The sequence below is a fragment of the Rhagoletis pomonella genome, unplaced genomic scaffold, assembly GCF_013731165.1.
Source record: "Rhagoletis pomonella isolate Grant_MI unplaced genomic scaffold, Rhpom_1.0 Rhpom_scaffold_00013, whole genome shotgun sequence".
NCBI classification, from domain to species: Eukaryota; Metazoa; Arthropoda; class Insecta; order Diptera; family Tephritidae; genus Rhagoletis; species Rhagoletis pomonella.
This window is the reverse complement of record NW_023458567.1, coordinates 100,120-115,760: the sequence shown is the minus strand read 5'-3', so window position 1 is coordinate 115,760 and position 15,641 is coordinate 100,120. Positions and strand designations below refer to the sequence as shown.

General features: G+C 31.8%; 2 protein-coding genes across 16 annotated transcripts in view; both read left to right on the top strand.

The window, feature by feature from the left end:
• The window catches only part of LOC118748412 (somatomedin-B and thrombospondin type-1 domain-containing protein), a 311,093-nt gene that overhangs the window by 201,174 nt on the left and 94,278 nt on the right, over positions 1 to 15,641 (top strand). The window lies entirely within an intron of this gene.
• Positions 1 to 15,641, top strand: part of LOC118748404 (sodium channel protein para) — a 94,964-nt gene that overhangs the window by 43,170 nt on the left and 36,153 nt on the right. For 10 of the 14 annotated variants that reach the window (XM_036482791.1, XM_036482789.1, XM_036482788.1 and 7 more), the window contains 8 exons: positions 3,881 to 3,943; positions 5,323 to 5,503; positions 6,249 to 6,457; positions 6,556 to 6,655; positions 6,729 to 6,797; positions 13,007 to 13,284; positions 13,342 to 13,515; positions 14,751 to 14,913. In XM_036482791.1, coding sequence (XP_036338684.1) covers positions 3,881 to 3,943; positions 5,323 to 5,503; positions 6,249 to 6,457; positions 6,556 to 6,655; positions 6,729 to 6,797; positions 13,007 to 13,284; positions 13,342 to 13,515; positions 14,751 to 14,913 — 1,237 coding nt within the window. The remainder of the gene's footprint in view (positions 1 to 3,880; positions 3,944 to 5,322; positions 5,504 to 6,248; positions 6,458 to 6,555; positions 6,656 to 6,728; positions 6,798 to 13,006; positions 13,285 to 13,341; positions 13,516 to 14,750; positions 14,914 to 15,641) is intronic. The other 4 variants (XM_036482787.1, XM_036482784.1, XM_036482785.1 and 1 more) reach the window with 2 other exon arrangements.

Genomic DNA, 15,641 nt, shown 5'->3' with positions numbered 1-15,641 from the left:
GCCTACAAAACGCTTCAAATAATAAATTTGCTTATTTGAAACTTTGAGACGATTAATAGGCGGCGTACACGGTGCGTCTGACTTGCGAGTCATTTGTGTACGTGTTGACTCGCCTTCGACTACACACAGTTGAATCATTCATTCAGAGTCATGACGGGAGTCATGTTGGTGTAACTAATACATATTTATTTTCACAAACACATCCAAACCGACTCACGAGTCAGACGCACTCTGCCGCCTATAAAGCAAGTGAAGCAAAGCTGCCATTTAGCCAGCCTTCATACGTTTTAGTACATATATTTCAAATAATATTTGATAGTTAGCAAAGCGAAGTAAGCAAAGCCATCCTGCATTTGGCCAATACCTTAATTTTGAAAAAATTCTATGTCGAGGACTAATATACTCCCGACCACATCCTCGAATTTCGTCTTTCTAACTTTATTATCTTAAAAAATTCAAATTACTTGAAAGGGCAATTTCAAAACCTAGTCGTCCTTGTGGACGAAAAACTGATAATTTTTTTTAATGCTACAGAATTTTCGCTTTATTTTGGTATGGGTACCAATTGTTCGGTAGCATACATATCTTTAAAACATCACAAAGTCCTTAAAAAATCCTGACGTCAGAGAAAAAAGCAAAATCGCAGTTTCACTATACTTCCCACAATTTCGTAAGTATATTGATTGTATCGTGTATTTAAAATTTTTTTGTTTTTGCCGCACGGTGATAGTGTATCTTTTTACCGAGTTCATATGTTGCAACATTTTTTGTTCAGAATTTGCATCGGAATCACTCATGATATTAAATAAGTTCGTTAATATGTGCATGATTTGGAATGCTTGATGTTTTGAAATTCAATATACAATACAAAACGGGTAAATTAGCGGAATGGCGTCTTAAATTCTGCAAAAATGACAAATCTTTGATTATAATAAATGTTAAGTATGTATGTATGTATATTTAAAAGTACATTAGGGAAATTTGCTCTTATGTGTTTACGTCCCAATTTGCCACAGAGCGGAGACGAGTTCGAATCGAAGTCGTTACAACGACGCGTCGGTCTGGTGAACTCGACACGACGTCAAATAGAATTCAGTTGTTCCATACAAAATGTATACTCTATTACACTAAAATTTAATGAGCTATAAAACTGCTTTATATATATATGTTTTTAATTCAGACTGAAATGTTTTGAAATTGTTCACCAGAACGAGTCGGAAACGACGTCGCAAAATAAAAAAAAGTTACGCAGAAAAATTTGCCCTTATCCTGAATGTAGAAAAGCAATGCCTTGAAACTGAGTCCGTGTCGTATAGAAAAAAGAATTGAGGAAATCATCCGGACGGTAAGGCCCTCTACATTCTAGAGAAGGCCCTCTGCAATTGCTGTTTTCTCCCTTTTTTTTATTGGGTAGGTTTGCCATTTCCTGCCCTTGGATGTTGATCGGACCAGAAATTGAACATGGACCCCAATATGACGAAACCGATAGTTTCAAATTTCAAATGGTTCCTAATTTGTTAAAAATGTTCTTTGAGTTTTAATAAAACTAGTCTTTTTCCGAAGTTTTATTCTTGAGTTCGTCGTTTAAACCACAAGATTTAGAAAATTCAACAATGTTCAAAATATACATACATATGTGATCAGGTAGCATGAATTTGATGGATGAAATATCATAATTTAATTAAAAGTCAAATGGTTAACAACAACAACAAATGCCATTAAATGGAACTCCCTTCTTTTTTGTATCATTGTATACAAATGTATATTTTATGTATATTTTCATTTTCATTTTATTTCATTTAAAGAAATTTTAATTTATAACTTCCAAATAACGACAAAAAGAGAAAAAATACAATAATTACTATCTTGCGACACCATTATTGGGTAAAGATAAATAAATGAATGTTTCTATGGTAATCATTTTTAATGGGCTGGATTTGGAATGCATGAAATGCATGTTGCTGTTAGATGTACATATCGCCTTAGGGCTGTACGAAAGCCTTAAAAAAACAAATACAAAAAAAAGCTACCTCAAAGTTTTTAGTTATGTAAGTTTTCCGTGTTGATAAAGAATAAATAATAACTTATAAATTACAACAAGCAAATCTTAAAAAGCTTGTGTGCATCAAGCCTACAAGTCAAAAGGCGGATTTCGTTTTAATTTATCAAAAGTATATTTACCGCAGAAACATTTGCATATTTTTTTAGGTTTTATAACAACGTACATATACATATATGTATATGGATACGTTTGTAGCCATGCAGTCAAAATGTATACATATGTAGATGCTTTGCGGATGCAAATTTTCAGAGATTACCTATTTTTCAAGAGTCGCAAAAAATTTACGTGGCTATAAAATATGTTGTTTGAATTCCATTTAAGAACATCAAGATGACTTAAATTTAATCGACGGATTTTTAAGTTTTTCTTGTTTGCCCAATCTTTGTTGCATTTACATATTTATAACTATGAATTTTTTAACAATTTAACACAACCTATCCTTAAGCATATTTATTTCAATCGATGGTATACGCAAGCTTGCACTGCAGGATAGCAGTTACCAAAGTAGCACTTCGGCAAAACGCTTTTTTGAGTCAAACCAGCCTCACTTAAGCTCATTAGATTGAGCTTGATTAACACCTACGAATTTTTCTTGCATCACTCTTCTTAATAAATTGCAAACAAGCGTATGCTTTAATTAGCCTAACATGATTTTTTATGATAATTTTTTATCTACAAAATTAGATATTTTGCATAGAATTTTTGCATTGGCCATGACTGTTATATTAATTTATTAATTGGTAATAGGAGGTATTCCTTCTTACAAAAATTAGTATCGGTATGAATCAAAATATTATTAAAATTGATTTAACTTTTCGATTATAATACCTCCAATAGCTCTGTAATGGCAGAGGTACTGGAAATATGAATAAATACTAGAAATTCTAGAAAAAAGTTAAATTAATTTCGGTCCATCATTTTTCAAGGTAGGTGTTATTTTTATTGTCTAAACAATATCCATATTGTGAATCATTTTCACTACAGTCGTTGCCTCATTTTACACACATCCATGTGACTCTAAAGCAAACAAAAAAAAAAAATACAATACAATATACATATTTCAGTAGGGAATAAAATAAAAGTTCTACTTGCGACCCGATCTTTATAGATTTAAATGTAACTTTGTTTTTATTATTACCTTCTCCGTTTGTGTTTGTAGATTTGCTTTCAATTGTTGTTCGCGGCTTCATGAACATTTAGTTTCATAGCTAATTGTTTCCTCCAGCTATGTATTAACCTGTCTTGGTAAATTTATGCTCCATGGGTTAAGAGTTTAATGATTTAATATAAATATTAAAAATATGTAAAAAAAAATCCAATCGAATCGTAAAATTGTAGATCAAAATAAATTTAAAGTGGTTTTCAAATTCTATTTACTTATGTATTTCGCTTTCGAGTCTTTTTGTACATATTTATCTTTGTACCTTTTTTGCTTCTTATGGGTGCGTTCTGGGAACGGGAAGCCAACATTCATAGGTCATTTTACTGTGGTTTGATTTGTGTAACTAACACCCAGTTTGTATTACAAGTCTATTACAATTTTAATATCAATGTGCGTGCAATTAGGGCTAGAAAAGTTCAAACATGATGAAGTTAAACATACATACGTATAACACATTACATTACATACATACATATGTAGTTCGCTCATACATTCTTCATAAAAACAAAGCGCACTTTTACAAACATGAAGCAAAAAAACCATCCACGAATAAAAATAAGGAATTTATATCAAAGATATTTTGGCCATGGATTTTTTATTTACATATTCTTTTCTATTTCTTCTTCTATGTACTTTTATTTTTAAAAAAAACATAGACATCCTTATCCTTACCTGGTTCACCGTTTAACATACGCAGGGGATCACGTAGTTCACATAAGGTAAGCGCTATTAACCAACAGAGGGCAACAGCCCCATTAATAATTCACCATGGCAGACATTGGGATTACTACAACAAATGCACTGCACTTCTTCATCCCAGCAAAACATTTTTGATGCATAGATCATTCATATCTATGCCTTATATGATTACATACAAACGCATATACATATATACATACGTACATAGTGTCATCCATGGTACACATTACCAATGTATGTAGCTTTGGCGCATCCTCAGTATTGGTGTTATTAAATACCAAGTAAAAATGTATTTCTATACCATCAATTCAAGTAATTACCACCACAAAATAACAACGAACAGGCATATGCATTTTGTTTATCATGTTATACCAGTTAAACTCATATGTGTTTATCTCAAAAACATACATACATACTTATATATTGTTTACATATGTATGTAAATCTTTGTGTCGTTTTCATGTTTTATATAGATACATATATAGGGTATTCACAACGGTGTCGTAAGTGTCATATTGTTGTATGTCGTAAAGTTTAAAAGCTTAAATAAATTTTGAGAGGACTGAAACCACAACCAACTTTTTTGTAGCACTGTTAAAATTCATAATATGACTTTTGAGGGCCCTTGTAAACCCTCTTCATATATTTTTAGCCGATTAAAGTTTACGACAAACAACAATAAGACACTTACGATACCGTTGTGAATACCTCAATAGTTTTAAAGCCATCCATCTTTCATGCTATGTATTTTTACACAGAATTAGTAGGCTTAATATAGTTTTTACTATTGTGAACAATTTTTTCTTGTACTTTATATTTTAAGCTTAATCAAGATTAATTTTATTTATTTTAAAAATTATTTCCTGAATTTTTGAAACACATACTTGTAGTATAATTTGCGTATATCATTTTCCATTCACCTCTTTTAATAGTTATTTTGTACAATTTTGATATCAAAAGTCTAAATCGCTAGCTTGAAGTGAAAATTTGCTAAGTACATTTTTTTTAATTATACAGGAGAAAATTAAAACATTACAAACTCATTTTCTTCGGTCACTTATTTTGCAAAAATTTTAATAAAAAAAATCGCATATTCAAACCTGAAAAAAAAACTCTTTGTATTCTTTGGGAATTATCATATTTTTTTGTGATTATTTTGGATTTAGAAAATTTGCGTATCACCGAATAGAAACGGTTTAATGCATTTTTATTCTTTTTTACCAAAACATACCAATTAAAAAAAAAGAATTAGCAACGTTTCACTTTAAGCTAGCGAAATACCCTGAGTATATGCATATGTATGTACGACACACATATACATATGTAACTATTAAGCTTAATTCAAAGATATGTATTTTCTGCTAACTCAATATCAATACTCTCATCTTTTATTGTGTAGTACACAATTCGAAATGGACGTGGTCGTTTCGGTATTCCAGGTAGCGATCGCAAACCGCTCGTATTGTCAACATATCAGGATGCACAGCAGCATTTGCCATATGCTGATGACTCAAACGCAGTTACGCCGATGTCCGAAGAAAATGGTGCTATAATCGTGCCGGTGTACTATGGCAATTTAGGTTTGTGCTATTTGACATAATTCTGTGATAACAAGCAATAATAGCCTAAGTAAAAAGTTACCATAACTCTAAATAAACAGAAATATAAAAATAGGAAGATTATATCTGTTTAGTTCATTCTGAGAAAAAATATGTTTGTTTTTTTTTTTTTATGTAGAGTAAAATAAAAATCCATCTAATATTTCACTTTGTTCCTTATAGCAAAACTTTATTCAGACAAGTTAAATGTTGATTAAATTTACTGAGGTTTATTGCTACCTTAATCCTTCAAAATCCAGTCTATTACTTTTATATTAAGATTTGTATCCAAAAACACATATCGTCGTTTAAAGTGCAAAACCGCGTATCAACAAAACGCAAAACCGCGTATCAGCAAAATGCAAAACCGCGTATGTGAAGTTGTAGAAACTATTTTCTAGAGCGTAAAAACACTTTCAAAATGGTTCTCTTTTTTTATAAAGCAATTGCATTTCTGGCTAGTATAGATATTTCAGGACGAATGGATAAGGATTGAGCCAAGAGCTTGTGTGAGCAAATCCAATGTTTGGCAGCAAATGTGAGTTACGCGGTTTTGCAGAATGACGATACGCGGTTTTTTACTTTAAACGACGATATGTACATCTACGAATATATAATTGTTTCCACTTAAATCGACTTGTGCAACTCCCGCTTGTTACCACAGTATTTTTATTGGAATATCTGCCAAAGTTATCGGCATAATTGAATTTATTTATACATAATTAAGGCTCTAGGCATTCATCATATACCTCGCATCAATCAAGAATTTCCTATACGTCGCATGGCGATCTATTAGGGGGTATGGTTGCAATGGGCGTTAGCACGATGACCAAGGAGAGTAAATTGCGAAGTCGTAACACGCGCAACCAGTCGGTGGGTGCATCGAATGGCGCCAGCTATGGTGATACAAATCACAAGGATCAACACCGAGACTACGTAAATATTTCCTATTAAACTTGGCTAAATGCAGACCATTAAGAAAGTCTTAATCAATAAGTATAATTATTGATATTCCCTCTCTTTTTCTAAATCAGGAATTGGGCCTTGAATGTACAGATGAAGCTGGAAAGATAAAACAAAACGACAATCCTTTTATCGAGCCCGTCCAAACACAAACCGTGGTCGACATGAAAGGTTAATATACCAGATTTCGATTAAAATTTCCGTACGAGTTGCATTTTGTTAAAATATAAAACAAAAATTTCAGATGTTATGGTTTTGAATGACATAATAGAGCAAGCCGCTGGTCGGCATAGTCGTGCTAGTGATCGTGGTGGTAAGAAAATTATTGCACATTATTTGTATCCTTGTCCAACTATCTAACTTTACAATTAGGGCCGTTGATTATTTCATTGTCTATTGCCTTTAATTTACATACATACTCATACTTACGTTTAAATATCATTTGTCTGTAAATAAAATTCATATTCTCTATAATTAAAGCAAATTAATATGCCTCTCTCTTAAAATGTATGTATGTATGTATATACATGTACCATTGTAAATAATATTCAGGTGATATTTCAATGTCTTAACTGTAATTACCTACAAGCCTTCATAGTTTTATTTAACAGAGATTTTTCAAAACTTTTTTTTTTAACATATTTAAAGCGAATATTATAAATGCTTTCAGCTACTGTATTAAATAATTTACACATACAGCTTATTCTAAAGTATATATATTTAATATACATATGGATGTGTTCTCTATTAATGTTTACATAATTTATACTAAATATACATACATATGTACCTGCATTGAATACGCATGTATGTATTTATGTATTCGTATGCCTACATATATACATATATGCAAATATTATCAGCTCATTAAATTTGCATTTTAAAACCCTTGGAATGATAACGTACTTTCAACAAATGGCTTGTCTTTATGTTCAAAATCCTAACATCATCCAGTTGCTGAGTAAAGCACCGCCCACATATGGCACTCATAAATATGAAAAATAAATAGGGGTATTCTCTGAGTCTTGCAAAGCCCTTGCATGGTGCACAGATTGCACGGATTGCACGGTAAAAACCGGTTTTCGTATGGGACAGCTTTGCAAACCGTGCAATCCGTGCACCGTGCAAGGGCTTTGCAAGACTCAGAGAATACCCCTAATGTTTTAATGATTTTTGCACTTATTTTGATGATCTAAATTTTTGTCAGGAGCATGCCATTTTAAATCTCATTTCTGAATATTGAGGTTGTCATACATATACAGACACCTGGTAACAACATTAGACTAATCTGTATTAAAAGACCTATAAAAAGCTAATCATATAATGGTTGACGTAGCCGAATGTTTGCACTCGGAAGGACCCAAGCTCGATCTATGATCAACAACACCCAAAAATTATAGCAACAGTTTTTTCTAACACCGGTCGCACCTCGGCAGTGTACTTCTGTTGACAACTGTCGTTGCTTGAGCTTATCTGCTCTCTTGCCACAGAGTGCCAGAGTGCCAGACCACTTGCTCAATTTGGTGAATACCACTAATATATTTATGTATATACATACATATGCATGTATTTGCCATTCAGAGGTGGTCTGAAATAAGCCGCTTACTGCAAAATACAAGAGAAGAAGCTCAACCAAACATGACGATTTTTTTCGCATTTGCTTCCTTATAACGAATAAATACAACTTATTTTTGTATGGAAGTAACCCGCAACACCTTAGGGAAAAAAGTTCTGTAAAGTGAGCAGTAATTTTTAGCCACTTGAAACTTGCACATTATTAAACTAATATTGGATGCGCTATAAAACTGTATACTCAAAAATATTCTAACACTGCTGAGAAAATAGTTTGTAATTTAAATGAAAATTTGTTGCATTTTTTTTAGTTTTCTACATAGTTTTAAGCTTGGGTTTATATGAGATTTGTTGGAGAATGAACTGTATTTTAATTGAAAATACCTAAAAATAAATAAAGCGGTCGGCGGTAAGTGAACAGCGACCGAGTAAACACAATTGCGGCGGACGACGGCTTCCGTCAGCTGTAATTTTGGTTTGGAAATTATTTTTAAAGTGAAATTTATTTTTTGTACGCGCGAATATGTGGATTTGCTGGAAATAAAAAAGGATGCAAACATTTGCAAGCTTGTGAAAATAATATAAATTATTACAATCAACAATGTGCAGCCTCGCTGGAAAGTAAAAACATAAACAAATTTAAATCAACCTAAAAACGTCAGCGGTAAAAACGCTGCCGCCGCAATTATGTGCCAGTCCATATGTCTTTGCGTGTTTTAATCTTGACAGCGCTTAACCGACAACCGCTTTACTGTCGTCCGCTGATTTTCTGGGTACAGCTTGGTACAGCTGTACCGATTCGGATTTTAAAAAAGAATATTTTGCATATTTTTGTATATTCAAAAAACAGTAATATTAAAATATATGTACATACATAGTATGCTTTAGAATATGCACAGAGAAAGATAGAGTATTTTGTATATTATTCATAATGGACTATGGTTTTAGTTTAAATATACATACATACAGTTGTACAGCTGTACCAAGGATATTATCATATTATGTATTTGACGAATTTATCTCAGTGTGTGTATGTGAGCTTCTTGCAAAACGGCACTTTTATTTAAGTATTTACAACATTGACTCATAGAAACTTTCAAATTGTCTTATAACATTTTCTTTTCTCGAAATAATGTTGCATTTATTCTTAGCATCTTCACATATTATTTCGTGTTCTTTCTTTAAAATGTTGCACTCTGATAATGTTGCCATATAAGAAAGTTTTTCATTTTTTTCGAGAAAAGAAAACGCCATTAATTATTCTACAGGCCAACCAAACAAGTAACAATGCATGTAAGCATACATACATATAAGTATGTACAAACAACTAACTATTACCAGATGTCTGTTCCATAGGACATTATCATTTTCTGCCAATCACATTTTGTATGTTTTTTGCTTGAATATGTCAAGGAAGCGTCAAACCAAAACTATTGCTAATTTTGCATTTATGTATGTAAATACTTGTCGCGACTATGCTGCAACGTTGTCATAAATAAAAATCCAAAAACCAAAAAATAATTTAGATTTAATCATCGCGTTGCATTTCCTAAAGTTCTCATTATACTAACATACATACACAGGTATGCGTATAATGTTCACATCTACATACAATCCCTGCCAGAAAATAGAAGATACATTTATCGCTTATCGCCACGATGTCACTACTTGGTTATTTCGACAAGACATTTCGACAATTTGATATAGCTTACATACTAATTTTTATATGTACATACATATTCATAAACAAAATTCATACCAAGCCGCAAAAATTCTGTACCAAAATACCCATCTATGTATATATAGCCATCATCGATTCGCCACTTCTCGCTCGCTATGTTTGAGTTCCGGTCGCTTAACGAAAAATTTTGCATGTGAAAGCAACAACAAAGTTAGCTAGCACGGATAGACGATAGCGAGTTTGGTTGTACCTCATTGAGTTCGTTCTTTACGCCACTCGCTAACTGATGGCGAATCGATGACGGCTTATATTTATTATACCCAAACGTGTAGTGTAAAGAACTTGAAGTTAGTTGCCTATGCAAGCAAACGCATGAAAGTTGAAAAAATTCAACTCTGCGCATTCGAATTCACGTTCGATTTTTTTTTCGTTCTTCACATGGAGTTTATCCGATAAGAATATGTGTAACTGCCACTCAGCAGCCAAACGCATACATACATGTACGTATACCCATGCCTATGGAGTTCCAGCTTATGAATTCGAATAAATAGCGATATCGTCGGCGATGATTTTCACAGAAATGTATCGAATTACTGACTTCCGCGATATCAAAAGCTGGCAGCGATTTTCGTACATTTCATATACTTATACGTATGTATTTGCATGTAAATATGTATACAAATCGAATATAATCGAAAACTCAGTTGTCATAAATGACTGGCTTGCAGCTAAGGAGCCATTTGTATATACATACTTTCATATAAAAAGAGGTTGATGGTATTCATCTAAACCGATAACTTTATCAAGCATATATTTTTATAAATTTAAGCACTCTGTTACATGAACGCCCCCTAACTCTCCTTTCGTTTACACTTGCGAACAAGAGTCGTGTTTTCTTTGGTTATCGAGCTCAGTACCAGTAAATTTATACGACTAACACGAGGATTAAGAAATTTTAGAAATGACGCTAACTAAATGGGAACAAATTATATTTGGACGAGATAATATTAATTTAAATAAATATTTAACATAAAGGCGATTTATTTGGAGCAATTTAAAAGAAACAATAGCAGAATGGTTGTTTGTGTATGAATTCATTTGTCACTGCTACCAAACTGTGCTGCCAAATTATCAGTGAGACAAAACAAACAGAACGGATAATGAATTAAACCAGATCTGTATCAGGATCATATCGTTGTTGTTGAATTTGCGAGCAAAATTTTTATGCGGATCCCGATTATTGCCCAAGAAGACACAGCTAGAGTCGCGACAGAGTTGCATTGGCTTCAGTTTATTCAGTGAAATCGCTGGATAAATTTATCAGAAATGTGTAGACGAGTTTTCATTCAAATTTTGACGGTTAATTTATAAGGTTTACACAATATATAAGGTTTGATGAACACCCTTATTGGCATCTGTTCAGTCATTTGCATTATTAATTATTAATTGTATGTGTTATTAATTTAACTAATTTTTATTAATATTCTACAATATAAGCCTTCTACCAACTACATGACTTCTTTGACTCGTCCATTTTACCTACTACGGTAATGCTGTCAGCAATATTAACATTTTAAATAAATCACTTGCAATTTACGTTTTTCCAATGAAACGGTGTCTTCACAATCACTGGTATTTTTTTAATGCCAAACTTCGATTTTGAAAGCGGCTGCAACTTACAACTGATACTTTACACGTTGACTTCTTTATGCGGCCGTTTTAAAGTAGTTATTTTTATTGTTTCATTAGTATGCATTTGTTATATATTTACATTAAATAGAAATGTTTTTGATAAAAGCGGTCGCATAAAGAAAGGTGCAGACCCTAACAAGTAATTTCTATGTAGTTTAGATTTGATTTATGTAGTTTTGTCCATTGGTTATGGATTATTTGCATGCTTTTTAAAATAAAATTTATTGATACCTTGTTGTCAAAACGTATACATATTTATTTAAATTTCGCTACGAATATTGCTTACTCGGCATGATTTTTTAATTTCTTTGATGCTTCAATATACGAGGAATACTTTAAATATAATCAAAGTTTATTAAAAACACTCACAAATAATTTTTTCACATTTACAGTTTTTTTCTGCACATACATATGCAGTTCAATTGCCTGCAGAAGTTTGCTTTTTGCTTAAGGGCCTGTTTTAATTTGATCATCACAACATAGGATAGAATTCTTTTCATATACGCTTTGAGTTGTCTCATAAATAATTACTACACATATTTTTATGGAATTATTCGATAGTCATAATCGTTAGCTTTTCTATTAACTAATGTAGTTGTGGCCAAACAATAATTACTCAAATGTTGTAAATAGGGACTAAGATTATGTCTAGTTTGAAAAAGGTCCATTCATATGAACCGAGTCCTTGGGCCTCATACATAAAATGTGACTAAATTTTTGCAACGAAGAAGTGAGCTCCAGCTCAAGTATCTGTACTGAAATCCGAGTCGGAGCTTAAGCTCTCTTTTGATGCACAAGGCCCAGTATTTTCATGTGCTTATGATCATACCAACTGGAATTTTTGACTAAAACTGCTAAATTAGGATTCCCTAATCATCTGACAATAGTAAAAAAAAATAATAATAATAATAATACTACGTAATACATAATCACCTCTTTGGTAGAAATTTTTATACATAAATATGTATGTACATACCAAGACCGATAGAATATTCGTTTCACCAAGTGTACATACATATAATAAACTGTATTATTTATACAAGTTCTTAATAATCTGACAAAAGTAATAGGTAAAAATTCTTAAACAACAAAAGTAGGACACAAAACCACATTTTAATCAGAAGTATTAATATACATAGTATATCATAATTGGAAAATAGACTTACCATCATTGAAAAGCAAACGTGGACAAGCTTAAGATATACATACATGTATGTATACTATATATGTATGTAAATATATAAGCACATAGATAAATTGAATAGCTTCTTATTGGCCACATTTTTGTTTTAATCGTACCACTACATAAATCGTAGACTAAACATTTACGTAAATACATACGGTTTGTAGTTGCACATTTGCAAATACATAAATTTTTATTGAAGTATTTAATTCGAAGCTTGAGCTAAGTAATAATTTAGTTATTATTTCACGTTTAAGTCGCAATAAGCGCACAGGAGTAAAATAAAAAATAAATTGATAACGAATAGCGAAAGGAGCAGTGCCAATAAATAAAACTTAAAATCGACGAAGTCAAAGCTGGTCAAAATAAACTAATTTGAAACTTTATGGTTCAGTCTCCGTTTACTATTTTCCAACAGAAGACGATGACGAGGATGGTCCTACGTTTAAGGATAAGGCTCTTGAGGCCATACTTAGAGGGATTGACATTTTTTGTGTGTGGGATTGTTGCTGGGTATGGTTGAAATTTCAAGAATGGGTGTCACTAATTGTTTTTGATCCGTTCGTTGAGCTTTTTATTACGTTGTGTATTGTTGTGAACACAATGTTTATGGCAATGGACCACCACGATATGAACAAGGAAATGGAGAAAATATTAAAAAGCGGCAATTATGTAAGTTTTTTTTTTTTATATGTAATTTATCATTTAATTTAAATTTAAATATTTCAGTTCTTCACTGCGACTTTTGCCATCGAAGCCACAATGAAACTGATGGCCATGAGTCCGAAATATTACTTTCAGGAGGGCTGGAATATATTCGATTTCATTATTGTTGCACTTTCACTTCTTGAACTAGGTCTGGAAGGAGTTCAAGGCCTTTCCGTTTTGAGATCATTTCGATTGGTGAGTCTGCGCATTGATAAATATATCATCCGTTTAGCCAATAAAATACTTTATTGAGATTACTTCGGAATTGATACCTACTAAGTATGTACCTAGATATTGCATTTTTATCTTAGTGTTTGACACTGTGAAATCTTCTATGAGTCTGAAAGAAACAAAGCAATAACGAGTTTTTAATTATCATATATATCCACATCATAATGTGCTCCCTAATTTGCAGTTGCGCGTTTTTAAATTAGCTAAATCGTGGCCAACGTTAAACTTGCTTATATCCATCATGGGCCGTACGGTTGGTGCCCTAGGCAACTTAACGTTCGTATTATGTATCATTATCTTCATATTCGCCGTAATGGGAATGCAATTATTTGGCAAAAACTATACAGGTATTAGGAGCGCGAATAATTTATCAGAAATTTTCTGAAAAAGTGAAAGCAACCGCAATAGTTTGAATTTTTAATTGCAGTTTTTATATTACAAATATTGCATTTAAAACACCTTTCTGCTACTTTTCTTTCATTATTTATGCATATGTACATACTCGTATTTACATTGTGTACATCAAATAAATATTTCTCAATCCACTTTTTACTTAATACAAAGTTAAAAGCAAATACGAAATAATCCATGAATTTAAGAATGTCCTCAGAAATAATGTATGAGCCAGATTTTAACATTTAAGCATTAAGCACGTTTTTTTATTTGAGCTTAAATAAAAGATTTTTAATTTCAAACAAATTAATTGAAACAATGATGGCTGCAAAAGCCCTTAAATATGTACATACTATATATCACGCCCCAAGCAAGCAAAGCTATACAAAGCCAAAGTAAAAATACCGAAAGCTATTTAAAACTTATATGTTTACATATAAGTACATACATTATATCAAGTATTTGCATAATTTAAAACTAATTTATTTAAACACTTGCTAATTTTAATAGATATCAGTAACTTAAGCATTTCTTAACTCTTTTCTTGACTATAATTCTGTAATATTTTTTCCTAATGCTTTGCCCGGCTTACTAACAAATTTCATGATAACCATTACCATGAAACCGCTGTGGAACATTTTGCCCCAACAATCAACAATAATTTACCAAATTGGATCATTCACAAACAATGTATAACAAAATTCGATTGTTTTTATTTAAAAAAAAAAAAAACCTCGTACAAAAAACTCCCGACCGGTACTAAACTGTATTGAATTTAATTGGATTTAATATTTTCGCAATGACAGCTTCGAGTTTTTAAACTTGCTAAATCGTGGCCAACTCTAAATTTACTAATTTCCATTATGGGTCGCACCATGGGTGCATTGGGTAATCTAACATTTGTCCTTTGCATTATCATATTCATCTTTGCTGTAATGGGAATGCAACTTTTCGGGAAGAACTATACGGGTAAGTAGTTTTAAATGAAGCAACAATTGCGCGTTTTAATGTTGTTTATGTATGTGTTATAATTTTGCATCCAGTGACCTTATTTCATTTTTACATTTATAAATAGTAGGTATGTATGTATGTACATGTGTACATGCAGTTAAAAACTATACTTCGAGCGCCTACCCCTGTAAAACTGCATATCCGAACGTTTTCGTAAAATTCAGATACAAATTTGTTGAATTTTTCTTAATTTGGTATAAAGCTTACAGCTTTGATTTATATGTTTTTTGTTAATGCATGGACATTATTTTTATAAAAAACAAAAACAGCGAAAAAGTTTTAACTTGAAAAACAATGTGAATATATATGAAGAAATCGGCATGTGAACACTTGGTTGAGTCACTGTATGTACATATGTAGACATACGTACTAATAATATATACCTACATATATAGTATATATAGGCACAACGATGTACTTACACGTAAACATACAAATGTACTTATAATTGTTCTTACCTACTTACGTATGGACTTAAGTTTCTAATCTGTCGCGACTTCAAACCTTTAAAATATTATGCAAAATACTTATAGTAAAGTAGTTAATTTTTCAAATTTGTTTTCACCTCAAATACTTTGGTTAAAGTTACTAGAGTTAAACGCTGATATGCGTATAACCCTGAAACATGTAATATATATATGTACATTTATATTTACAAAATGGTTTTCTATGTATAAATCGTTTAA